The following is a 25,459-nucleotide window of genomic DNA, read 5'->3' as shown; positions in this document are numbered from 1 at the left end:
GGTGGTTAGAGCACAGTGCTCATAGCACCAAGGTTGCTGGTTCCATCCCCACATGGGCCACTGAGCTGCACCTTCCACAACTAGATTGGAACAACTACTTGGCTTAGAGTTGATGGGTCCTGGAAAAACACACTGTTCCCCAATTTAAATATATGTATATCATGTTGTATACCATAAATATATATAATTTTGTCAATAATACTTCAATAAAGCTGGGAAATAGAAGATAAATAGAAAACAAGTTACAAAGATGTTAGATATAAACCCAAATATATCAGTAATTACTTTGCATGTAAATGGACTAAACACAATTTGGATACCACTTTTAAAAGAGGATGTGTTGTTTGTGGAAAATATCTCATCAGAGTTATCTCTAGATAATAGGCATTTTTTTTCCTTTTGCTAATTTATATTTTCTGATGATTTCCTAATAGAAATGCATTATCAGTGATTAAAATATGAACAATAAAAAGTTGAGGAAATTGACAAAGAAAAATATTCAATGATTATATTTTAAAGGCCTAATAGTCCTCAAACCTTTTAGTATCAATCAAGCAAAGATGCTACAGGGATATTTTAAAGCAGGCTTTTTAATATGTATTTGATATGTGGTTTTTAAAGGGTGCAGAAGTCACCGATGTGCTCATTACTTGTGAATGTCACAGCTCAGAATGTATTGATGTTATTTTCCATAGAGAAGCGAACAGGAAGGTATTAAAAAGGTTTTGATAGTTCTGTGGCTTAGAAAAACTACACCTTTCAAATCATGTATTTCCTACCAAGTGTTTTACCACTTCAACTGATGTAATTAATCTTTCCTGTTTCTCAATATACTCTGATATCTATTTTTTCTATTATTCTACGTAGCAGTTTTCTCCATAGGTTATCATTACTTGGGTACATCTCTTTAGTTTTGTCAAGTATCTACACCCAAAGACTCAGCTTCAGACATAGGCGGTAGTAGGAAATGTAAGGGTTCAAAAAAAAAAAAACCTACCAGTGTCCCCATCATTCCATAAAATAAAGAACATTTTAACCCTCAAGGGAGAGTTATTATCTTTGATTAAAGGTAAGTCTTTTACTTGGATGTTCAAGTCAATAAAACATACAATACAGTACAGCTTTTATCTCATGGTAAAACATTTCTCAGAACTGTTGAAACTTTGCTGTGAATCATCGTTAGCCTTCTGACTGCTTTATTGGGAGCAACTGTTATGCTGTCTCAAAACAATACACCTGACAATACGTGAGGAAAAACAAGACGTCCTCGGAACCTTGTTTGACATTCCCCAAATACACTAGACTGAGGCTATAGCCAAAATGAAGTGTTTTGTGCTTTTTTGTGTGTACCTGTGTGTATGTAGGGTCCGTAAACTGGCAGATTCCCAAAAGGATACTCAGCCTATCGAGTCCTCTTCCTTCATGAGCCAAAAAATAAGACAAGACATGATGCAGAATATGAGTATACCCAGATGTTACCCAACACCGATTTTTTCCAGATTGAATGAAATTGCTACCATTAAATTTAATACTGGGGTGAGCATATTTACTAAGAATTTAAACCTAGCATGTTTGGCTTGGGTATAAAATGTACACTTTGTTTACTATCTGAACTTAAAAGATGTTTGGAGCTTAGCCATAGATGACCCAGCCAGATGAAGTTTCCTGATGCAGGAGTAATGGATTATATTGGGTTGTCAGAAAAGTCATGACATATTTTTTCTGTTTTTTTGTTGCAAAAATGCGTCATGACTTTTCCGACAACCCAATAGATAAAGGTCACAGCTTCTACTCTCACCATTGTTATTTTTCTGAATCACTTTGAAAAGCTCTCAGTCATTTTCTCATAAATTTTCCCCAAGAATTATGACAGTTGTAATCAGATATTGGTTGATGAGATTGGGGGCATTTTTTCACTATGAGTTATAGTTTGTGTATTAAAACCTAGCAAAGGATAATAGTTGCACGCACGTTTTATGGGGATATTTCCTTTTTAAATGGAGAAATAAATTATGGTAAAATTAAGTAAAAAAATGTAATTTTGTTTTCCTGATGAGAAATACTACAAGTATATTAATGAATAAAATCATCTTGATAAGATTTGCCATGTAGCAGATTAGAAACCTGATCTTAATGCTTTCCCCTAGTACCTTACATAAATAAAACTTTTCATTCCATCTTGTTTTCTTGGGTCCAATTAAGGATATATTTGTATTATATGTGTATGTCTTCTGCTACAAAATTTGAAGCCTTTATATTAATGGATTCCAATATAAATATCCTGCTTGAGTCACCAACGATTTTAATACTGTGTTTCTCTTCTCTTTTTAGTTTCCACTTTACTGCCAGCAATTTCATTCGATGTTTATAAAGAGAGCACTATTCAGTTGGCGCAACTGGAAGCTGATGTTGCTACAAATATTAGTAATTTTGGTTGTCACTGCACATCTCTTAACAGGTCAAAACTTAAAATCTGAGTTGCCCACAAGAGAGATGGATTTGAGTCAATATGGACAAACAATTGTGCCTTACTCAGTTTCAGGGAATTCTGATTTGGCTCTGAAACTCATAAAGAGCCTTAAGTTTTTTCTTAACCTTCAGAATCAAGTATTTCGTGAAGTGCAAGGTAAGACCCACAGGAAGGAAAGAGACTGCTGGTATGTGAAGACCTGTTTGTATCACTTGCAAAGAAAGGACTTAACCATGGTATTTAGCTACCCATTTCTTCCTTTTCCTGTGAATTACCAATATCTTAGAGGCAGCTAAATCAGAGGCAAAAGAAAAAAATGTACACTTCAAGACAACTGGCCACAGAAGTTAATAATTAATGGAACGTCTTGGCTGTAGGTGGTCTTTTAGCTAATTGCATCATCACCTTCCAGAGGTTGGGTAAAGAGCCACAATACTATGTTGTTGATTGATTTAGCGTGGACTTTTTATTTTGACCAGAATACAAAAAACATATCTCTAAGCTCTCATGTGGTGAAATGTTGGTTCCAAGATCTGAAGGTTGTCCTTTAGTCTACTGTATTGGCCATTCTAAAAACAAGTGACTGAAGACTTAATAGATTGACTCCTCAGAACTAATTTTTTGAAGATAGCATAAATAACTAAATTTTTTCAGTGCTTACCTTTGGTAAAAACCATATCGAGCACTTTTTTTTGCATTAATATTTTTTAATGCTAAAAACAACTCTTTTACATAGCTTATTTGTTATCTATTGTTGTGTAACAAATTGCCCCAAAACCTAGTGGTTGGAGAATTTGAATTTTGGGTATGGTAGAATGAGCCCATTCTCCAACAAAAGCCACAAAAATACTTGGAGAGCAATTCTTTAATATCAAACAATTTAGAACACTGAAAATTAACCAAAAGCACAGAACAAACTAAAAAGTGTCTATTAAAAAAAAAAGAAACTATATAAAAATAATAAGGTCTATGGCATTTTAATTTAGGAGATTTACTATCACTCTCCCTCCCCAGATCAAGAGTGTGGTAGCCATGAAAAGTCAGTAGCTACACAGTTAACAGGACTGATCTTTTTAGCGCTCTGTGAAAAGCCCCATCTCTAGAGCACCGTCAATACTTTGAAATAGCAGCTCCCTGAAAAACCTCCTGTCCGGGCATTATTGCTGTTGGATTTGAATCAGAGCTGGGCTCTTTGGAAAAAAACCCACCCTTAGGGCGTTACTAAACCTAATAGCAGTCTGCTGATAGCATCACCACCCGTTGCCTGAGGCTATTGGGTCAAACAAGAGCCTGGCCAAAAATAATTTTAAAGGAATACCTGGATTTAACTTTGAAAAGCTGTGACATTCCTGGGGATCTAGAAGGCTCAGAATGGTAGTGCACATGGCCAGAAATGACCTAGGAAAGGAGCAGGCTCCAGTCACTTGTTACTAGTTGATGCTGAGGCCTGTACAAGCAAGAAGTGAAAGTTGAGGCTGACTTGGAAACTGCCTGAAATGTTAAGGTGTGCTTTCATACACAGATCCCTTTGGCAACAGGTGAAATACTTACTGGCTCTAGGCATTTAAAGAAACCTTTTAGCTATTTAGTAAATTATACATACCCAGGGCTGACCCCCGGGGAAGTATAAAATAAAAGCCAGAACTTTTTTAAACTCTATCAGAGAAATAAGTGGCTGCACACTGTAGAGAATCTATATCTATAGATTTAGTATCTATAGAATTAGTATCTATAGAATTAGTCCACATATGTCACTAACAAAATGAGAAGCAGCATCTATAGAATTAGTCCACATATGTCACTAACAAAATGAGAAGCAAATAAAAAATAATAGTAACAACAGACAAGGGGTAGGAAAGGGAGTAACAACCACAGTTGTTACACTATCTTAAATGTCCAGTTTTTAGCAACAACAGAAAGAGAAGGGAAAGAGTTATGGCCTAAATTATGTCCCTACAAAATTGAAGTCCTAGCCCCCAGTACCTCAGAATGTGACTATTTGGATATAGGGTCTTTAAAGAAGTAATTAAGTTAAAATGAGGTCATTAGGTTGGGCACTAATCCAGTCAGTGTGACTGGTATCCTTATAAGAAAAGGAGATTAGGACACAGATGTGCATTCAGAGGGAAGACCATATGAGGACACAGGGAGAAGACAGCCATCTACAAGGCAAGGAAAAAGGCCTCAGATGGAACCAACCATGGCAACACCTTGATCAAGATTTATAGTCTCTAGAACTGTGAGAAAATTTAGTTCTGGTATTTAAGCCACCCAGTCTGTGATACTTTGTTTTGGCAACCTCAGAAAACTAATTCAGAAAGAAACAGAAAAGCATGACCCATACATGGGGGGCAGGCAAAAGCCAGTGGGGAGACCAGATACTGAACTTAGTAGACAAAGACTTTAAATCAGTTGTTACAAGTATTTTCAAAGTACTAAAGGACATACGTTTAAAGAATTAAAGGAAAGTATGGCAACTATGGATCTCTAAGAAGAAAATATTAATAAAGAAATATAAATAATTTTTAACAAAGTGGAAATTCTGTACTTGAAAGGCATAACTGAAATGAAAAGTTCACCAGAGGGGGTCAACAATGGACTTGGATTGGCAGAAGAATGAATCAGCTGAATTGAAGGTGGGTCCATAGAGATTATCCAGTCTGCAGAACAGAATGAAGTCGTGCGTGCGTGCGTGCGTGTGTGTGTGTGTGTGTGTGTGTGTGTTAGAGAGAGAGAGAGAGAGAGAGACGGACAGACACACACAGTGGGGAGGGGACAGCTTCTGAGACCTGTGGGACAACAACATGCATACCAACATATGCATAATGGAAGTGCCAGAGGCAAGGAGAGCGATAAAAGGACAGAAAAGTATTTGAAAAAATAATGGCTGAAAATTTCCCAAATTTGATGAAAAATGACCTTCACATCCAAGAAACTCAATAAACTCTGTATGATCAACTCAAAGTTATCCTCACCTAGACATCCAATAATTGAACTGGTGAAAGTCAAAGAAAAAGAGAAAATCGTGAAAGCAGAAGAGAAAAATGACTTATTACATCAAGGGATTAGCAATAAGATTAACAGTTGACTTTTTGTCAGAAACCCTGGAGACCAGAAGACACTGGGATGATTCAAGTGCTAAAAGAAAAAACTGTCAATGACTTATACCCAGCACATTTCTCCTTCAAAAATGGAGACGAAATAAACACTCCCAGATAAACACTGGGAGAATTTACTACCAGTAGACCTTCCCTGTAAGAAATACTAAAGGGATTTCTTCAGGCTGAAATGAAAGGACACCAGACGGTAAGTCATGCATACAAAGAAATCAAGAGTACCAGCAACAATAATTACGTAAATAAATACAAAAGACAGTATAAATGTATGTTTAACTCTTTTTATAACTGATTTAAAAGACAACTGCCTAAAACAATAATTACAAAACCATTAAACTATGTTTAACTAGATATAATTTATACTATGATAATAGCACAAAGGTGAGAGGAGGGAAGGGAGCTACATTGAAACACAATTTCTATACTTTATCGGAAGCAAATCAGTATTTATCTGAACTAGATTGTTTTAAGTTAGGATTCATATTGTTATTCCCAGAGCAACCACTGCAAAAATAACTAAAAACCAGCAACAACAGAATTTAACGGGTACACTATAAAACATATTTAACACAAAAAGGCAGTAGTGAAGAAACAAAAACAAAAAGGAGATAAGATATAGAAAACAAATAGCAAAGTGGCAGACCCAAAGCCTAGCATATCAGTAATTACATTAAATGTAAATGAAGTAAACACCCCAAAACATAGAGGTTCTCAGACTGGAATTTTTAAAAATCCAACTTAAGTGGACACATTTCTAGGAGGAAGAAAACCACAAATTGCCAAAACTCACAATAGCATCAAAAAGAATAAAATAAGAATAAATGTAAGTAAAGAAGCGCAAGACTTGTACACTGAAAATTCTAAAATATTGCTGAAGGAAACTAAAGTTCTATACATGGAGAGATATTCCATGTCACAGATTGCAAGGCTAGATATTGTTAGGATAGCAATTCTTCCCAAATTGAATATAACCCCTATCAAAATTCCAGAAGACTTTTTTTTTCCAGAAATGGACAAGCCAATACTATCATAAAATGTGTATGGAAATGCCGATGACCTAGAAACATCAAAATGATTTTGAAAAAAAATGACAGACCATCTTTCTTTTAGACAAGAATACAGCAAAAAAGTTCTTATTACTGTTTTTTTCCAGTTGTGCAGTATATGGTGAGGTTATTGTAGGGATTAATTAATAATGGGATAGAATTTTTGAGGAGAAAGGTAAAGATTGTATATAGCCCTTGTGAGAAGCTGGAAAGGGAAGAAACAACAGGGAAAAAAAAATGTTTGGCCTTTCCTCTCCACCATAAGTAGGAGGTGATTTATTCCCTGTTGGCTCACTGATCAGTTCTTTCTTTCTTGTAGGTAATGTAAAAAAGCATTTAATGGAACGTAAAGAGGGCCGCCTCTTCTCCATCATCGCACTTTCCATTGACGTTGAGAAGAACAAAACAGTGCTGACTATTTTGTTCAATAATGACGCTTACCATTCGGCTGCAACGGCCCTGGCAGTGTTAGACAACGCTCTCTTCATGTCCCTTTCTGGCCCCACTGCTTCCATCAAAGTCTCCAACAAGCCCCAGCCTCTCCCTCTGTATAGCTCTCACCTGGTGTATGTATGACTCCTTTTCCTGGAATTGAGCCCCTTACACCACTGTGTCCCCTTACACCGTGGTCATATACATTTGAAATTGGCTACTGAAACCCTCATTTTCTACTTGGATTTCATCGTTGTCTATTTCATTTTTCATTCCCTCTTGGGCAGGCCTACGGATGGATTACACATAATGAGGTGTTTGACCTTTGGCATGGCCATTGTGGTCGCTGGCTTTGGCTCCCAGACAGTGATGGAGAGGACCACGAAAGCAAAGCACGTCCAGTTTGTGAGTGGGGCCTATGTGCTCACGTACTGGCTCTCGGCCTTGCTGTGCGACCTCATCTGCTTCTTCATCCCCTGCTGCTTACTCCTGGTGAGTGTTCGCGGACCTTCTGGAAAGGCCGATTCTCCTGTGTCACCCACAGGCAACCCTTATGCAGCCAATTGGATCCTAAGTAAAACTCGTAAAGAAGTTTGAAACTACTTTGGCTTCTTATGCCAGAGAATATTCTGTGGAAACCATACTGTGGCAGTGCTTCTCCCTTGTAGTCTTCCAGTTGGAGAGCCCATGCGTGAAGACTCGGGAAAGCAGAACAAGTAACTTTTCTCATGAGTTGTTGCCAGAGGTGCAGAATGGTGAGGCTTCTTTCTCATGCAGCCTGTGTGCCTTTCTTCATGACCTCTAGATGTCCTATAGGACACATTTCTAAGTCCCATCTTCCTGAACATGTAACATTTATGGATTAGCTCCGGCTGTACGCTAGTCTGTATTTTAGGCATATGGATGCAGCACAGGGAAGATAGATAAGGGTTCATCTCTGGATGAGCTTAAGTTCTAATGAGTATTAAAATGACTGGCCTCACCAAGGGGTTCGACAAGCTAAGTCAATATCACTTTGGCGATATGTCTCTCATGAGCCTTGAGATACACTGTTTTCTTCATTGTACAGCTCACTTAATGGCCCATCAGGCCATCGTGCATTGGGCAGAGCTTACTTTGCCTGGCTCATCTTTTGCTATTTCCTCCTCATTCATGAACTTATGTTTCAGTAAAGAGCCAGGTAAGGATTCTATTTTTTTTCTAAATAGCTAACGTATTGCTCTACACCTTATGTTGATAGCCCACTGATTTGAAATACTGTTTTTTTTATGTATATGAACTAACATTATGCATTTAAGTTTATTTTGTATTCTTGATTCCATTGATGTGTCTGTAATGTGCCACTACCAATCTTATTAATTATGGTAGTTTTATAATACATTTAATCATGTTTTTTGGATTGACCTTTCTCACCTCCCCATTCATCTTCTTCTGCAGAATTTCCTGGCTATCTTGACACATTTTGTTTGTTTACATGTAATCTTCAAAAATCAGCTTATTTAATTTAAAAAAAATCTGTTGCTATTTCTATTTAGAATGATTCAGGGAGAATTTACATTTTTATCATGTTGAGTCATACCCTATCTTAAAATAGAGTATGTGTTTTCATGTATCCAAGTAGAAATTTAAATTTTCTTTGACATAGACTCTAATTTGAGATGTCCCTAAGCATTATAAGCCTTGGAACAAAGCTGCTCCTAGGTTACTTGCCGTTTCTTTTCTGACTTTATTTATTCTTTTTGTTTCATCCTCTTACTGGGATGGGGGAAACAACAATAGCTGTAGCTGTTCAGGTTCTTTCACTTAAGATCACTGATTCTCTTTATATACTTTCTTTAAACACTGTTGCTTAAATATAAACTACTTGCACGAGCATCATAGGGTTGTAACAGGGACTGCTCTTAGTTTAACCCTTCTTTCCATCTGTTAGTGGCCCTGCTATTAATAAATAACCTTGCTCTCTTTAGAGAAACTGGAATCCACTAACTATTATCATATATATTTCTGGAAAATTCTTTTAATAGCTCTGGAGGTTCCCGTCTTCCTAATCTAGCCCCCTTCTAAATGTATGGTTCCCTGTCTGATTCGCCAGTGGAATAAGAAATAAGTGAATGAGGAAGCCCCGGAGTCACTGAAGAAGAGGGTTGGAGGCAGGAGTAGAGCCAGGAAGCGGTCTAAATGTGGGGAGTGCTGCCAGGGAGGCCACAGACTGCTACAGCGGAGAAATAGTCTACTTCCTTTTCTGGAAGAGTGTAAACTTGGGCTTAATGCAGACATAATTACTTTGACTTTAATCATGGGGGGTGGGGAGGAGGGATATAAAAAGTAATACTGTTCCCAATGGAAAAAACAGAAAATGGAAGTCTAGTCCTTCTTTCATGAAAGCCCTTCACCAAAGAAGAGGTGGTTTACTTCAGGCTCATAAGCTGAAGCTTTTTTTTTTTAAGATTTTTATTGGGGAATTGGGTTGGGAACAGTGCTGGGGAATTGGGGGAAGGGGAACAGACAAGTTGCTGTCGTTTTGTTCTTCAGTCTAGTTGTGGAGGACGTTGCTTCACTGGCCCAAGTTGGCACCATCTTTGCGCTCTTCCTGGGCGAGGCACATCAGTTGCCAGCTTCTGGACGGCTGCTCAAGGTGGCTGCTGGCTGCTCACGCTGGCTGCTGACTACACATGGTATCCCATGGCAACCCACTGCCACAGGGGCTGCAGCCTACGCTGTCACCGGCGACTCACAGCAGCCAAGCTCCAGGTTGAGCTGTTGTTCAGCATCTTAGCTGTGGAGGGCAGTGTCACTGGCCCTCATATGTGGGATCCGAACCGGGGCCCTCTGGCATCCCAAGCCAGTTCTTAACCATCGCGCCACTCGGCCAGCTCGCTGAAGCTTATTTTTAATGAGTAAATGGATTGGAGTAATGGATGGTCCTGTGCACTCCTGACCGCCATGAGTGCTGTTTCCTTGTTCTGGCCTGATTTCCTATGACACTGTGTTCTTTACATCCCCTTTCCCTCTGCCTCTGTCTCAGGGAGTGTTCAAATACTACAGAGTCAACTACCTCGTTGAACATTACCACTTCCTGGACACAATGGTGATCTTTATGCTGTACGGTTGGTCTGTTGTTCCTCTCATGTATCTGGGAAGCTTCCTGTTTTCTAGTAGTGCTTCTGCCTTCGTCAAGCTCACCCTCTTTAACTACTTTTCGATGGAGATCAGCGTCATCATTCACATCGTAATACAATATGATGGTAAGAACCTCGCACAATTTCCCCTTTCTCCAGGAAATGCATGAAATAAATGAGGATGAAAGCAGTCATTTTAAGCACTTACTTTCCAGGAATCTGAAAAACTATGCTTTTTTGGAAATCAGGAAATATTTATTGAGTGGGATATGCGACAGAGGTTAAGGAAGAGAAGGGAAATGGGGAAGAGAAAAGAAGAGAGAGAGAGAGGCGAAGCCCCGTGATGGAGCTGGACTGAGTTAGTATTACTCTGGTTTCATGAAAGAAAACTTTACAAGAGTAAGAGATTGCAATACGAGTGTGCAAATCATTTATCTCCTTTGAAATATTACCCCTTCCCAGGCTTGGCCCTTCAGTTTTAAATCTGAACAGCACTCACTTTGGAGCAAGGAGGGGAGACGGGTGACTCCTGCCTCCTTTAAGGAAGCATATCATCCTTAAACCATTTTCCCTTCCTCTGAGGCCTGATTTTAGCAAGGGTTCCAGGAGTAGGTTCTCCCCATCGCCCTTTTCTGATTCTGACATTTCAAGAGAGGCTAGTTGCTGGTCATTATTAGCACAAATGACATTTGTTTGTCTTTAGAACATTCCTTTGTTGAATTTCTATGTAAACTTGAACTTTGAACTGTGTTAATCCATTCAGCTCTGCCTGCGGAGGCAGAACCCTACCAAAAGACTCCTCCAGATGCCTGCGTTCGGCATCGGCCACACACCAAGTGAAACGTAGCGTGTGGCCCGAGCACAGCTTTCTTGTTTCGCACACCTCTCCAGAGAGTAGGGTTACACCACATGAGGAAGCCCTGAGCCCCTGCACAGCCAGCTCAAAGCCAAGCAGGGCCCTGCCTTCATGCTCGCTCCTGAATGGGCTACACTATCTGTAGCGTCTACCAGTGGTCCGCCCTGTTACAGTCACGGGCTGCATAAGGATGTTTCGGTCAACACCACCACATAGATGCTGGTGGTCCCAGGAGAGCATCACGGAGCTGAATTTCCTGGAAGAAACAGAGGGACATGTGGTTCAGGAGGAGTTTTTCTTCTCTGACAGGAGCAATATCTGTGTGGCTTGGCAGTAGATTCCCTCTTACTCACTGCAGCCCAGATTTGAGCGCACAGCTGCCATCCTGCTCAGTCAGCCACTGACCTGTTTGGGCACAGAGGAGCCTATCCCCCAGCGTTCCATGCCCAGAGGGCACCACAGCCGCCCAGCTCTCGCCTGATGGTCTTCAGAGTACACTGCTGTCCATGCTTTGTTGAGGACGTCAGATCCTGCACGAGGACTCAGGTCCACAGGAGCATCCTTGACAAGTATTAGGCGTAACCGCCTCTTAAGTAAAAGCTTTCTGTGGCAGGGTGCAGCCAGCCTGTTCCTGAACTTTGACAGTATTTTAGGTTGTACTAATGAAAGCATAGATATGTTTTATTTCTTCCATCAATTCAGTGCCAGAGAGAGCCTTTTATGCCAGGTAGCGTCAATGGGACCAAACACAAATTTCCAAAGTCAAAATACACCCTCTTGATGTGAAACACCCACGTTTTGTAATGAATATCATCACCGAGTTCCTTCCTCTGACCGCTGCTCCAACATGCAGTAGCCAAAAACACACTGCCCCGACAGTCCCCTGTGCGCCTCAATCTCTCCATCTCGATTTCTCATTACTCCTGGTCTTCAGGCCACCTTTGGCTCCCTCCCGCAGTCACTGTTACAGTGGTGTGTGCCCCACCCAGCCAGTTCCTCCTCAGTACTTCCAGTCCATCCAGCCCACATCCCAGTTCATGGAGCGGCACTGACAGCTTCCATGTTCTGTGTCGGGCTGTGGGACAGTGTTTATAAAGCCCACGGTCATGCATAGTCACGTCCAGGGCCTTCACATCCACTCACCCCTCACTCACTGACTCACCCAGAGCAACTTCCAGTCCTGCCAGCTCCCTTCACAGTAAGTGTTCTTCTCTTGAACGCTGTGATTGACAAATCCACGCTACCAGCTATCAAGGTGAACAAGCTCAGTGACACAATAATGGGTGTTTTCTCAAAGACCATCTGCTAGATTGGTAATTCTCTGAGAATGGTTTAATCATCTTGGGGAAATTTGTTGTTATGGGAGTTTCATTACTTTCTTATTATTGAAGCTCATCTATCTTCTAAATCACAGTCTTTGACTTGACCGACTCCTTGCAAACCTTCATAGAAACTGTGTTAATGATGCTTCCATCTTACAACTTTGCAATGAGTGTCAGCAAATACTTTGATTACCGTGATATAGAAAAGCTGTGCTCCCCAGAACTTCAAAGCATCTATGTGAACTGCAATAAAATAAGTGAGTATCTGGGACTCCCCAGGTCCTTAAATACAGCCTATTTCTTTCCAGATTTCCACGTTTAAGCCTAAACTGTATAGCGGGGACAGTGATGTGCTGGACAGGCTTGTAGCCCAGGAGCAAAAGGCTCCGTACCACACAGTCTAGGGCAGCGGTTCTCAACCTGTGGGTCGCGACCCCTTTGGGGGTCCGAACGATCCTTTCACAGGGGTCGCCGGGTACTCATATGTGGGCGTATCTGCATGTGGGCCTGGAGACAGATAGAGGAGTGGTGTCTCGGTTCCTAAGACCATCGAAAATATGTGTTTTCCAATGGTCTTAGGCAATCCCTGTGAAAGGTTGAGAACCGCTGGTCTAGGGGCATGGGAGGCTACACCCTCCAGGTGTGTGTGAGTGCACTCTGATGTTCACACAATGACAAAACCACCAAACGACGCAGTTCTCAGAACGTGTCCCCGTTAAGTGATGCATAACTATAATTATGCGATGTAACAAATAGACTATATCGGCAGCCATTACAATATATAACTATCAAGGTAACACACTGTATACCTTAAACTTACACAATGTTACATGTCAAATGTATTCAATAAAAAAAAATCACGAGATGCCACTTCACACCGACTTGGATAGCTGTAATAAAAAATGGGAAGTGTTAAAGGTTTGGTGAGGATGTGGAGAAATTCTCACCCTCATATATCGCAGGTAGGAATGTGACCCATTGTAGCTGCTGTGGAAAAGCTTGGCGGTTCCTCAGAAAGCTAAACATGGAATTACCATATGACCCAGCAACCCTATTCCTCAGCGTATACCGAAAGGAATGAAAACTAGTATTTAAAAAGAACTTGTACACAAATGTTCATAGCAGCATTATTTATAATAGCATTTTTTTTCCATAAAAAGTGGAAGCAACACAGATTTCCATCCATGGATAAATGGATAAAAAATGGGGTCTATCCATACAGTGGAATATTATTCAGCAGTTAACAGAAATGAATACCTAATACGTGCTGCAGCATGGATGAGCCTCGAAGATACTATGCTCAGTGAAAGAAGCCAGATACAAAGGCCACCTACTGTGTAATTCCATTCGTATAAAATGTCCAAAGTAGGCAAATCCATAGAGACAGAAATTAGATTCGTGTTGCCAGTGGCTAGAAGAAGTGGGAGGGAATCATGACTGCTTAGTCGATGGCTGAGTGTTTTTTTGGGGAACTGAAAATGTTAGGGGTCTAGGTGGTGGTGATGGTCGCACAACATTGTGAATGCCGTCGGTGCCAGGGAATTGTACACTTTAAAAAGGTAAATTTTATGTGTGTTTTAATACAATGAAAATAGATGGCATTTCTGCACGCTGGAGCAAATCAGTCAGGAAATGCAAGTCTTATAAAAAGAGTGATTTGATTGCCTTCTGTTTGCGTATCCAGAATTTAGCTGTTTGCATTCGCTCATTTTCTCTGTAGTGAAGTCAGAAACGATCAGCTCGTGCCCATTGACATTTAGACCATTTGTTGTTTTCTTCCTTATGAGTCTTCCTATTTATTAATGCCTTTTCCATATTCAAAACGTTTTCCTATTTATAGAACAAAATTTTTTCTCCCTCTGAAGGATTTTAAGGATATTCTGCATGGCCTATAATAATGAGTATGCCATAAATACCTTTCTTTTGCACACTTCATTTAATCACTAAGCATTCTGCCCTCAATTCTCAGCCTTTTTGAGAAACGTGGTCTATCAAAACTGGTAAAAAGTAGAGGAAACCCGTTGGCAGGAGAGCTTTTACAACGACCCCATAACCAAATAAGAGAGACAAGTACAATGTTAAGACAATTACTTATTTTCCATATCGCATACTTCTCTAAATCTAACTTAAAATGCATTTTGAACCTATATTTCTTAACGTTTGGTGTCATCTTAGACTTTGTTTTTAAAGTAAGGCTATCTCTTTTATCGTCCTCAGGTCTTGAGAACAGCATCTATAATTTTGGCGAACGTGGGATTGCAAAGTTTTTGGTTTCATTGGCCTCCCTGGGCTTCTGTTATCTCCTCTTGCTTTTTTTTCTGGAGACTGCATTCTGGAGATTGAAATACTTTGTCTTTCAAAAAATTGTGTCTAATGTGTATGACACAGTCATGAAAGGCAAGAAGGTGAGTCACTAACTTAGACTTTTGTTACAACTCCAAGAAAGCTCCATGTTGGGCCAGAATGTAAGAATTTACGGATTCCTACCTCTACTATTTGATAAAGAAAATATTTAATTATATTAAGATCTAACTGGGATTAATTTGAAACACAGTCTTTCCTCTTAGTTTGGCTTTTAGGTTTGAAGCTTTGGATCCCCTGCCAACAAGGAAATAATCCATTTGAAATGGCTTGACTATGATAGAAAGCATTGCCTTGTACATGTACTGTCTGAGATGTATTTGGTTGCAATCATGGAATTGACTTCTTTATAAAACTATGTAGGATTGTAGGGTGTCATGGCCTCTAACCAGTCAGATTATTAATTATTGTTATACATAGCTCTCATAATTTCACATAATCTCAGAATTTTGTCTACGATTTAAATAATTATTGCAGTGGTCCATTCGTTCAGTAATTAAGCCCCTACTGGTCTATACTTGAACTTCTTCTCTTCAGGCAGAAAACCACTGCATCTGTCGCTTCATAAATTCTCTTCATTCCTTCCAATTCTGTCTCTGGATGTTATTCTGGGGTGACTCTAGATTGTCTTCATCAATTTCTCTGAGCCTGCATATCTCAATATTTCAGAAAGGAGGAAATCAGAAAATATTTTAAACTGAATGAAAAAGAAAACATATCAAAACCTGGGAGGTGCACCTAAAGTTATGTTTTAATTGAAATTTATAGAATTAAATGCTTATATTAGAAATGAAAGGTCTTTCTCAGGTCAATAATTGAAGCTTCTACATCAAATTAGGAAAAGAAGAGCAAAATAAACTCAGAGCAAGCAGCAGTTAAGTAAATAAAAATAAGAAACAAATGAATTGCAAACGGAAACACAATGGAGACACATCAATGAATGCAACCCAAAACGAATTCTTTGAAAAATGGTTGTAATTGATAAGCCTCTAGCCACAGTGACCATTAAATAGAGATGACACACACTAACCAATCTGAAGGCAAAATGAAAAGATATCACTACAGATACCACAGAAATAAAAGCCACTCTATGCTCATAAATTTAGCACCTTAAATGAACTACAACAATTCCTAGAAAGACACAAAGTACCAAAACTCACGAATAAATAAAGAAGCTAAATAGTCCTAATTTCAATTAAAGACATTTTGGGCATAGTTTTAAACCTCCAAGAAAGAAAACTCTAAGCCTGGATAATTGCACCACTAAGTTCTACCAAAAATCTAAAGAAACATTTTCAATTCTACACAATTTCTTCCAGAAACTAAAAGAGATGGGAGCATTTTCCAGTTCTCTTTATGAAGCCATCGTTACCCTGATACCAAAACCCGAGAAGGTAGGAGAAACCAGTATCCCTTATGAATACAGACACACAAATCTTCAACGAAATATTCACAGATAAAATCCAGGAATATTAGAAGGAATAATACACCATGAACAAGTGGGGTTTATCCCATGAATGTAAAGCTAGTTTAATATTTGAAAATAAATAAGTGTTACCCACAGTATTAATAATCTCAAAGAAAAACCACATGGTCTTAGGAGTTATTGCAGAAAAAGCATTTGACACCCATTTACAATAAAAAAAAAACTGTGCAAACTAGGGAAAGAAAGGAACTATCTCAAACTGACGAGTGGCATCTATGTATAAAGCGTACAGCAGATAGGACAAAATGTTTTCCCCCTAAGATTGAAAGCAGGGCAAGGATGTTTACTCCTGCCACTCCTATACAACCATTTCTGAGACTGGGAAAGGGAACAAGCACTTCCAGCAGCTCTCTTCTCACTCTTTTTGGGGTTTTTTTAGCTGAGCCATCCTGCCACCTGTTGGCAGCTCAGCGGCTGCTCACCTCGGGCCGGGACTTGAACCACTGTTGCTCAGAGCTCAAACTCTTGAGCGAGCTCTTAACCAATTGACCCACTCAGCCGGCCCTTCTCTTCTCACTCTTAAATTAGTACGTTTCCTGAGCTGAACATAGTCTCCAGCTCTACTCTTCCCGAACCAATACTGTTAAATGAGTCCTTGACATAAAAATAGGCGATTCAAATCAATCTTGGGCTCAAACAGTACACATTTCTATTCACAAAGCATGTCCTGTTGTTTCAGTCCAACATATCTTGCACTAAGTTCCCACTGCAGACGCTGCCTTGTTTCCACCCCCACCCTACCTCCCTTCTCTCAGTAAATCTTTGTTTATGCTTCATACTCAGCTTAGACTTCATCTATGGAGAGACCTTCCATCAAAAAGAAAGAGTCTGTTTGCCTCTCTTGGATCCCGTGGTCTCTTGAACATATTTTAATTGTAACAAATCACACTAGACAATAGTTAATAATGTCAATATGGCTTTTATTTTTCGTGAGGTGTCCATGTTACTGGCAAGAGTATACCGCTTACTCATAGCTGTAGAAAAACTTGTTCGTGTCTGCAGTGTCCAAAACTAAGCAAGTCAAGAATACATTTGTGTGTAAGAGTTCAGGAAATTGGTAGGAAGGCTCTTGGAAATTAGTCAAACATTTTCTGACATCTTTGAAACTACTCCGTCAGGTCAGCTTTCAAAATGCTGACACTCTGTTTAAAGCGGGCACCTAAAGTGTATTTACATCTGTGATCCTTGTCTTGAAAATACAGACTCCAATGTCCATCCAAGTCAACAAGGTGTTTAAGGATGAAAATGTAGAAAAGGAAAAGAAGAGAATCCAGGCACAGCTTCCCACGTTGAAGAACAGCCCACTGATTCTTAAAGAACTTACAAAGGTAACATCATTCGATTGGCTGAGCCTCATCCCCACCAGGAGTGTACTGGTTCTATTGGTACTATTGGTACTGTTAGTAACTCAGGGGACTTCTATTCGCCCTCTGTCTCTTCTGGTCGAGTAGAAGGCTGAAAGGGAAAGTGCCCTTGTGAAACTGTCCACAGGCATCAGTCCACAGCGGCCTGAGGTCACGGCTGTGGCTGACCCATAATCAGTGCTTCAGGACATTGTGATTTTTTTTTCTTTTTCATTTTCTCAGACTTATTTTAAGTGTCCAGTTGTCAAGGCTGTAAGAAATATCTCCCTTGTAGTCGAAAAGTCTGAATGCTTCGGGTTACTTGGATTAAATGGAGCCGGAAAAAGCAGTGTATTCAAAATGTTGACTGGAGATGAAACCGCAACCTCTGGAGTTGTGTTAATTGATGGCGTTAACATGACTGAAAATGTCAGAAAGGTATTTCTGATCCTAGTCACTGAGCTGGTGCCCTAGGGGAGGAGGTTACCAGGCAAGTGGGTGGGGGACATGGAAGGGATGCTGGAAGTGTAGGTAGGTAGATAGGTGGGCAGGTAAGTAGGCAGACAGGTGCATAGATACATAGATAGATACATAAAGATAGATATATTCTTTACTCAAAAGTAACAGACCCCAGGGACAGTGATAGTCATGATAACATAGTTTGGGGGAAGGCAAATACTCTTTCTGGCCAATACAAAGTGTAAATGTGTGTAAATGGGTCAGAGTAGAAATAGAAAGTACAGTTAGTTTCCTTAACCTGCTGTGGTATAATTAGAGTTTGATAGAAAACAATGATTAGAAAAAGTAGTTGTGAAAAATACTGAGAAAGTACACGGTTGAGCCTCGATTTGCATGTGGACTATAAGAAAAAGAAGGGAACCTAAAATATTGCACAGATTTCTGTCTTGAGCCAGTAAATGGGTGAAAGTTCCATTCACCAAGATAGTGGCACAGGTGATGAGTGTGCTTGGAAGAGCGTAGGTTGCGTTTCAAATGTCTGTGATGCATCCAAATGGGAGAATAGCCGATCAACAGTTCGTGAACTGATACAGCGATATGAATTTGGGATTCATCCAAGTATTGTACAAGTGAAGTTTGAACTGTGAAAGTAGATGAGATAATCTACTGGGAGTGTTATAATAATGAGAAGAAAGATATGGGCTGAATCTTGAGGACTATGAACATTCATAAGATATGGACGGAGAAATAATTAGGCAACTTCTGCAAACAAAAATCTACCTAGGGTACATAGTAATGCACAGTAGATATGTGTTGAAAATTCCAGTTAGGGATGTTAGTATTACATTTCACTACAGTGGGTTTCAGCGGTAAAAATTCTTTAGACTGCAAAGGAAATAATCTTTGCTGGGAGCTCTATGGGTATCAAACCTTCTCAGCAGCATGGGCTAGAAACCTTGACATTTTCTGTCTTGTCCACGTGAACTGTATGCTCCGTGGAATACTTGACTTGATCCACGGCTTATAATTACCGCCTTGATTCAGCTTAGGTCAAGGATTGGCTACTGTCCTCAGTCTGACCCCATGCTGGACCACCTGACGGGTCGGGAATTGCTGCTGATGTACGCCAGGCTGCGGGGGGTCCCTGAGCCCCGCATTTACGAGTATGTGGAAACCTTTTTGCATTCAGTGTACTTGGAAGACGCTGACCAGTTTGTACACACATACAGGTGAGATGTGTAACTTGCGATTCCTAAGCTACCGACCTGTGTTTCTGCTGCTTGGAATGAATGCTAGTGAACTCAGCCTGATCCCTCTGTGACACAGAGGCCGTGTCACAGAGGCTGTAAAATAGCCAGAGATGTCCTCTCTGGGCTCAGAAATAAGGTGGACCCCACTTGTGTGAAGTTAACCTTTTGCAGAATGAGCTATGGTCTTTGCACTTCAGAAAAGAGCACCTTTAGCCCTACCTCTCTGTGGTTCTTCAGCTCCCCAAAACAAACATGTTTCATCAATAATGAGGCTCAAATAAACCACCAAAAAACGCCATTTCCGTGAAAACGAGTTGATACACACACCTGGACTTGGGCCTGCTGCCCTGTGATACCTATCAAATCAGCGTTCTGCATCTGTGAGCTAATTCTGTCCTCTAAACTAATGGTGTGCAGACCCTTATTGTTTTTCTCCTCCACTTTCTCCCCCCTTCTTTGATGATAAAGTAAAGAAAACAAACGTAGACTGAGTACTGCTACTGCCTTCATGGGAAAGTCCTCAGCTGTCTTCCTGGATGAGCCATGTACTGGCATGGACCCCAGGGCCAGGCGCCTGCTCTGGGACACCATTACGTGGATGTGTGAAACTGGCAAGGCCATCGTCATAACTTCCCACAGGTACTGCCCGTCGAGAGGCTTGGTTGAGAGTTAGAAGCGTATAGGAGGGAGTCAGCTGGAATCAGGAATATCAGTCAGTGAACTTGTCTGAGTATATGAGCTACTGAGTTCTGGAATCCAGTATTGACAGAAGATAGGAGGCTAGGGCACTGCTCCTCTGGTGGACTGAAGAACCAGCTGCTCTGAGTTTTAAAACCTCTTCCCACATATGGTCTTAGAGGTGATCCTATGCAATCCCAAGCTTTCCTACCTGCTGTACATAGTACCTTGTAACCCCAGCTCTGTTTTGACTTACTGAATTTGCCCTCTGAAGGGGAGTCTCTTTAGCTGTGTTTCTCGTCCCCTAGCATGGAAGAGTGTGAAGCTCTCTGTACCAAGCTGGCCATCATGGTAAAGGGGGAATTCCATTGCCTGGACAGCCCTCAGCGCCTGAAGAGCAGATTCAGTGATATGTGCACTCTGACAGCAAAGGTTAGAATGGACAAGAGTGAGGATATACTAGAGAAGTTCAAAGAATTCATTGCAGCAACCTTTCCAGGTAATGAAGGTAGGAGTGACTTCTGTTAAATCTGGTATGTCATGAAAATAAATGACATACAGCTATATACAACATGGACGAATCTTAACAATAGGAGAGAAAGAAGCCACATAAAAACAATACATCCTGTATGAATGCATTTATATGAAGGGCAAAGAAGGCAAAACTAAACTATAGTATGTAGGGTTCCATACTTAGGTAATGAAACAATGAAGAATAGCTAAGAAATGCTTCCCATAAAAATTGAGATAGTTGTCTTTAAGAGGCAGGAAGTGAGTCTTGGCATATAGTAGGTGACTTTTAAAATGCTGGGTGTCAGTTACATGTTTGTGAATTTTATTATAATTCACTAAGCTGTACATGTATGTTCCATACACTTTTTATGTGTTTGATATATTTCACAATATTGAAAGTTTTTAAATTTTTCACTTACTCATGGAGGCCATTTAAGGACTAATTACAAAAGAAAATAATTTACTATCATTGACATGTAGCTTATTTATTTTAAATATTTTAACCCCAATTCCATTTGCAGTCATCTCCAACTGTGTGATAATAAGTATAAATGCATCCTATCAATTAGGAAGGGCTACACAATTATTACTACCATGTTTGCAAAAGGTGTAATATCTCATTGCTCTAGTGAATGCCTTCACATGTATGTTTTATATACATGAATTTTCTCTTTTGTTTAAAATAGAGGTTGCCTAGTCATGAGAATAGTATGGAGATCCTAACACACACACACACACATGCACACACACATGCACACCTGGAAAAAGAAACCACATCCAAATTCATGAGCATAGTTTCATAACAGTGTTTGGAAACAGAGTTCTATAGAAGAGGATTTGCGTATGTCAGGTTTGGCAAAATGAGCCTGTGAAGTATCAGTTTTTCCATGCCCAAAAGTGATGATCCGACCTTCTGCAGTTTATAGTCTACAGGCAATAAGACCCTATTTCACATGGAAGTAAATCTATTGAACTACTTCACAAAATCACATGTACTAAAAAGAATGGGCTTTGGGATTGTTGTCTTTTATATCATTATAACTGCATATGTTCTCTTTCCCATTGGTATGACAATTGGATTGGGAATTACTGGGGAATTTTGTAAACGTCTATCAGATGCAGGGCCCTCTCTGTGACTCACCTGTCACATCTTTCCTTTCTTACTTAGGTAGCATCATAAACCAAGAGAATCAAGGGATTTTTGACTACCACATTCCCAAGAAGGAGATCTGCTGGGGGAAGGTGATTATCAAAGTCATACCCTTCCCACACGATGTGTTAAAGCCTTGGGACTCAGGCACCGGAAATGGGAGGGAGCCTGACTTTGTCAGAGAAGGAGAGCCTTTCAGTTACTTTTCAAAGGCCCCTGTGTTTAATTGTGACTTCCGACCCTAAATTCTATGAGAATCAAGAGAATAGGGATGGAGAACTCCCCCTTCTGTGTTTCAACCATCTTCTTCTTCTGCTTTCTCACTTCCCCCTTCTGTATCTTTTTGTCAATAAGTATAAACCCAGCAGGAGTTGGGAATGATTGGGTGAGGGGAAGGTTCACCTGGGGAGATAGCGCAGTGGTAACAGTGCTATGTTTTTTCTGTTAAAGGTGTTTAGTATTTTGGAGAAAGCTAAAGCATTATTCAATTTAGAAGACTATTCCGTCAGTCAAATAACACTGGAACAAGTCTTCCTGACCATTGCCAATATTGATAAAATGGAAAGTGATCAAGAAACAAAGCTGCTATGAGATTCTATTCCAAACCCCGACCTTTATGTCTGTCTTGGACAGCCGCCTGCTGCTAACGAAATACATAGAGGCAGCTCTCTCTCCTCTTCTCGTTGTCTTTTTCTTCTTTTCCTCCCCATCCTCTCTTCCTCTCCCTCTTTCTTCTGTCTCTTCTCCCTTTCTCTCTGTGTGCACAAATCAAATTGAACCCCCAAAGAAGAAAATTTGTAATCTTTGGAGGTTAAGTTAAGCGACCTGTTGTCAAGAACTGAACTGTGAAGGGTCTGACCCTACTAATAATTATCAAGTTAACTTACCACAGTTTCATGAATACTGGCAGAAGACATTGGAGTCCTGAGTCAAAGACACAGGACTTGACTACAACAACAGCAGTAGTCAGAGATCATATTTGTGCCAGTTCCCCAATCCCTAATTTTCACAGAGAGAGCCAGCCAGGTAATGCCTGTACTTTCAGTGGGTTGTGCTGTAAGAGAGGAACCATGAGCTATGGAACCCGAGTCTTACATAATGGGCAGTAAATAAACCTTCCCTATCTTTGCTCTGGAAAGAAACATTCTTATTTTACTGAATAGTAAGTAAATCATGTGGTATTTGTCTTTCTCTCTGTGACCTATTTCACTTAGCACAATGCCCCCTAGCAGCTCTTTTGAATCAGGATCTCTGGGAATGGGCTCTGTCATCTGCTGTTTTCATGTGTTTGAGAACCCCTGCTCTGTGCAGTTAGCAGTGTCCCAGTTTTTGCTCTTATAGTGAACTTCCAAAAGCTGTGCCATGTCATACAGACTTCGTCACTTCAGAAGTCTGGTTTCTCCTTTTTTCCATCTGTCATCTGAGCTGGATGAGAATGGGTATCTTCGTTCTGCCTACACATAAGGTTCATCCATGCTGTAGCATGGATCAGTATTTCATTCTTCTTTATTGCTGTACAGTACTCTGTTATATAGACTTAGCACATTTTGTTTATTCACCAGTTAAAAAATTATTTGGGTTGTTTCCACTTGTTGGCTATTATGGTTCATGCTGCCATGAACATCTACATGCTAGTCTGTGTATGGATGCACTTCCAGTTCTCTTGAGTATGTTGCTAAGAGTGGAATTTTGGGGTCACATGGTCCATTTATTTTATCCTGGTTTAATTACTAATAGTTCCCCCCCCCCGACTCTCTAAATTGTCTTGGTTTGGGTAAAGGTAATAAATTTTGTACCCTCTTGGTCACCCACTTTCTCCTTCTGTGTCCTCCAGTCTCAGCTCTTTAACTACTACTCAATGTTAGGAGGCTTACTACTCCAAGCATCAACTTTTCAAAGGGTATAGGGAGTGACAACACAAAAGGAGAATTGGACCCCACAGGTCCCGGCTCCTCTATAATTAGGACTGTAATTAGCTGTAGGTTGGGTGCTGAAGAAAAACGTGAGGTGGAAACTGTACACCATGGCCTATTAACATGTATGTTAACACCCCCGACCAACTCACACACACCCTTCTTCCACTTCTAAGCAGCAGTCCAGGAGTTAGGTCGTCATATGATGTGGAAGTGCTAGGTCTGTCCACAAGATGGCAGTCCTACTTTGGAGTTGAAAGCTTAATAGGAAATTTTACAGGGCTGCAAAATACTGAAAATTTTAGGATTTTATTATTTATGTAGTCGGCATCATTAGTTATGTTTCAGATCCTACCACATTTTGAACAAAATTTTTTATTTTGGGTCATAGTTATGTTTTGATGCATGGGTGGTTGTATCTGAAGAATAAGTGAACATTCTAAACTGTGTGTGTGTGTGTGTGTGTGTGTGTGTGTGTGTCACATAACCTGAACTGTTGGACGATGAAGTTCCAATGACCTGCCTCTCGGATGCAGCTGATTTGGGGGTAGTGATTAAAAAGTACTGGAGACAGGGTTTTGCATGCCATGTTAATTTGAATTTTATCCTGAAAAAATGGGGAATTCTTGAAAATTTCTAAGCAGGTGGGTGACTTGATCAGAGGAATGTTTCTGACACTTCACTCATTGGTTTAACACCGTCACGGTTTTTGCCGTATCTCCCTATTACCTCCAGTCAGTTTACTTAATGTTGTTTAAGCCAACTTTTATTCTAAGTGTTTTTAAAGAGGAAAGTGATGAGTTTATCACCAGCATTGCTTGCCATAATATTCAAACTAAATAGATAACTATTAAAATAGAACAGAGTTCATTCACGTACCAACTTTAAATAGTTTCATGCGCCACTAGTGTTAAGTCTACTACACTTCGGGGAACTCGCCTGTAATGTTATGGATGGAGTTAAGGGTGCCCTCCGAAGGCACAGAAATTGGGTTGGCACCTGATTCTTAAAGACTGAATGGAATCCCGTTAGACAGTTGAAGGCGTGGAGTTCAGCCACAGGCCAAAGAGGAGAGAAGTTTGTCCATGCTTTGTAAGAGCTGAACACCAGCCCTTCTGAAACTTTGATTTGCGTATGAATCGCCTCCCGATCTTGTGAAAACGCAGATATTGACCCTGCGTGGAACCTGGCGAGTCTGCATTTCTAACAAACTCCTAAGTGATGTTGATGCCGGTGGTTTCCCAGCTATGCTACTTAGCAAGGTAGGAAACAGTAAGTCGCTGAAGGGCAGGGGCCGCGCCTGCACATGGCAACATCTCAGTGAACACTCGTGTGGAGAGAACTTTCTTCCCCCAAATAGTCACCATGCCCAGTGTGCAGGTTTCAGCTCATTAGTGTCTCTCTCACACACACACCTACTATTCAAAACATTTTTTTTCTTATACGAAACCTACAGTTTTTATTTTCTACGTAACCCCAGGCTCGACTATAAATTCCATGAGAGCTGAGACCTTAGTTGTGAGGATTCCCGAGGTCTCGGACCCACCTACGTGTGTCCCCGGCCTGTCCAGCGAATTCACTGGACACGGCCTGTGCTTTCAGGGGCTAATGATCTAGTGAGGACTTCACCCAGCCAGAAGCCGTCACACCCGGGTACTATGCCCCAGTCTCCTCCGCAGGAAGGCGGACAGATTTCCAAGAAGCCAGACACCTAAGAGATCCACAGGAGGCGTAGCCCAGGGGCCGCGGGCAGGATGCGGGGAAGGAGGCCGTTTCACTGGACGGTCCAGGTCGGGAGAATCCAAAGTGGCGGGGGTGGGGTGGGCTGCCGTAGACGCAGAAGAGGGTTGCAGAGTGGAATCCGGTCCAGGAAGAGACTCCAGAAAGTGGTAACCTGAGTCGTCATCTGGGTGTTTACTTAGGAAATCACGCGTCTGCCTACCCC

At 40.6% G+C, this 25,459-nt stretch overlaps 1 protein-coding gene across 2 annotated transcripts in view; it reads left to right on the top strand.

The window, feature by feature from the left end:
- The window catches only part of LOC109386572 (ATP-binding cassette sub-family A member 3-like), a 70,672-nt gene extending 47,302 nt beyond the window's left edge, over positions 1-23,370 (top strand). Inside the window, exons 18-31 of one of the 2 annotated variants that reach the window (XM_019649886.1) lie at positions 1,365-1,536; positions 2,332-2,626; positions 6,952-7,198; positions 7,352-7,556; positions 10,090-10,309; positions 12,454-12,618; positions 14,579-14,766; positions 17,411-17,536; positions 17,795-17,989; positions 19,055-19,239; positions 19,729-19,899; positions 20,247-20,437; positions 21,620-21,693; positions 22,052-23,370. In XM_019649886.1, the coding sequence (XP_019505431.1) occupies positions 1,365-1,536; positions 2,332-2,626; positions 6,952-7,198; positions 7,352-7,556; positions 10,090-10,309; positions 12,454-12,618; positions 14,579-14,766; positions 17,411-17,536; positions 17,795-17,989; positions 19,055-19,239; positions 19,729-19,899; positions 20,247-20,437; positions 21,620-21,693; positions 22,052-22,192 (2,575 nt within the window). In that variant the 3' untranslated portion in view covers positions 22,193-23,370. Of the gene's footprint in view, positions 1-1,364; positions 1,537-2,331; positions 2,627-6,951; positions 7,199-7,351; positions 7,557-10,089; positions 10,310-12,453; positions 12,619-14,578; positions 14,767-16,041; positions 16,117-17,410; positions 17,537-17,794; positions 17,990-19,054; positions 19,240-19,728; positions 19,900-20,246; positions 20,447-21,619 lie in introns of both variants that reach the window. The other variant, XM_019649887.1, reaches the window with a different exon arrangement.
- The last annotated feature ends 2,089 nt before the right edge of the window (positions 23,371-25,459 follow it).

This window comes from Hipposideros armiger, unplaced genomic scaffold (assembly GCF_001890085.2).
Source record: "Hipposideros armiger isolate ML-2016 unplaced genomic scaffold, ASM189008v1 scaffold_135, whole genome shotgun sequence".
In the NCBI taxonomy this organism is placed as follows: Eukaryota; Metazoa; Chordata; class Mammalia; order Chiroptera; family Hipposideridae; genus Hipposideros; species Hipposideros armiger.
Note: the sequence above shows the minus strand (reverse complement) of the source record. Positions and strands in the feature narration are given on the sequence as shown.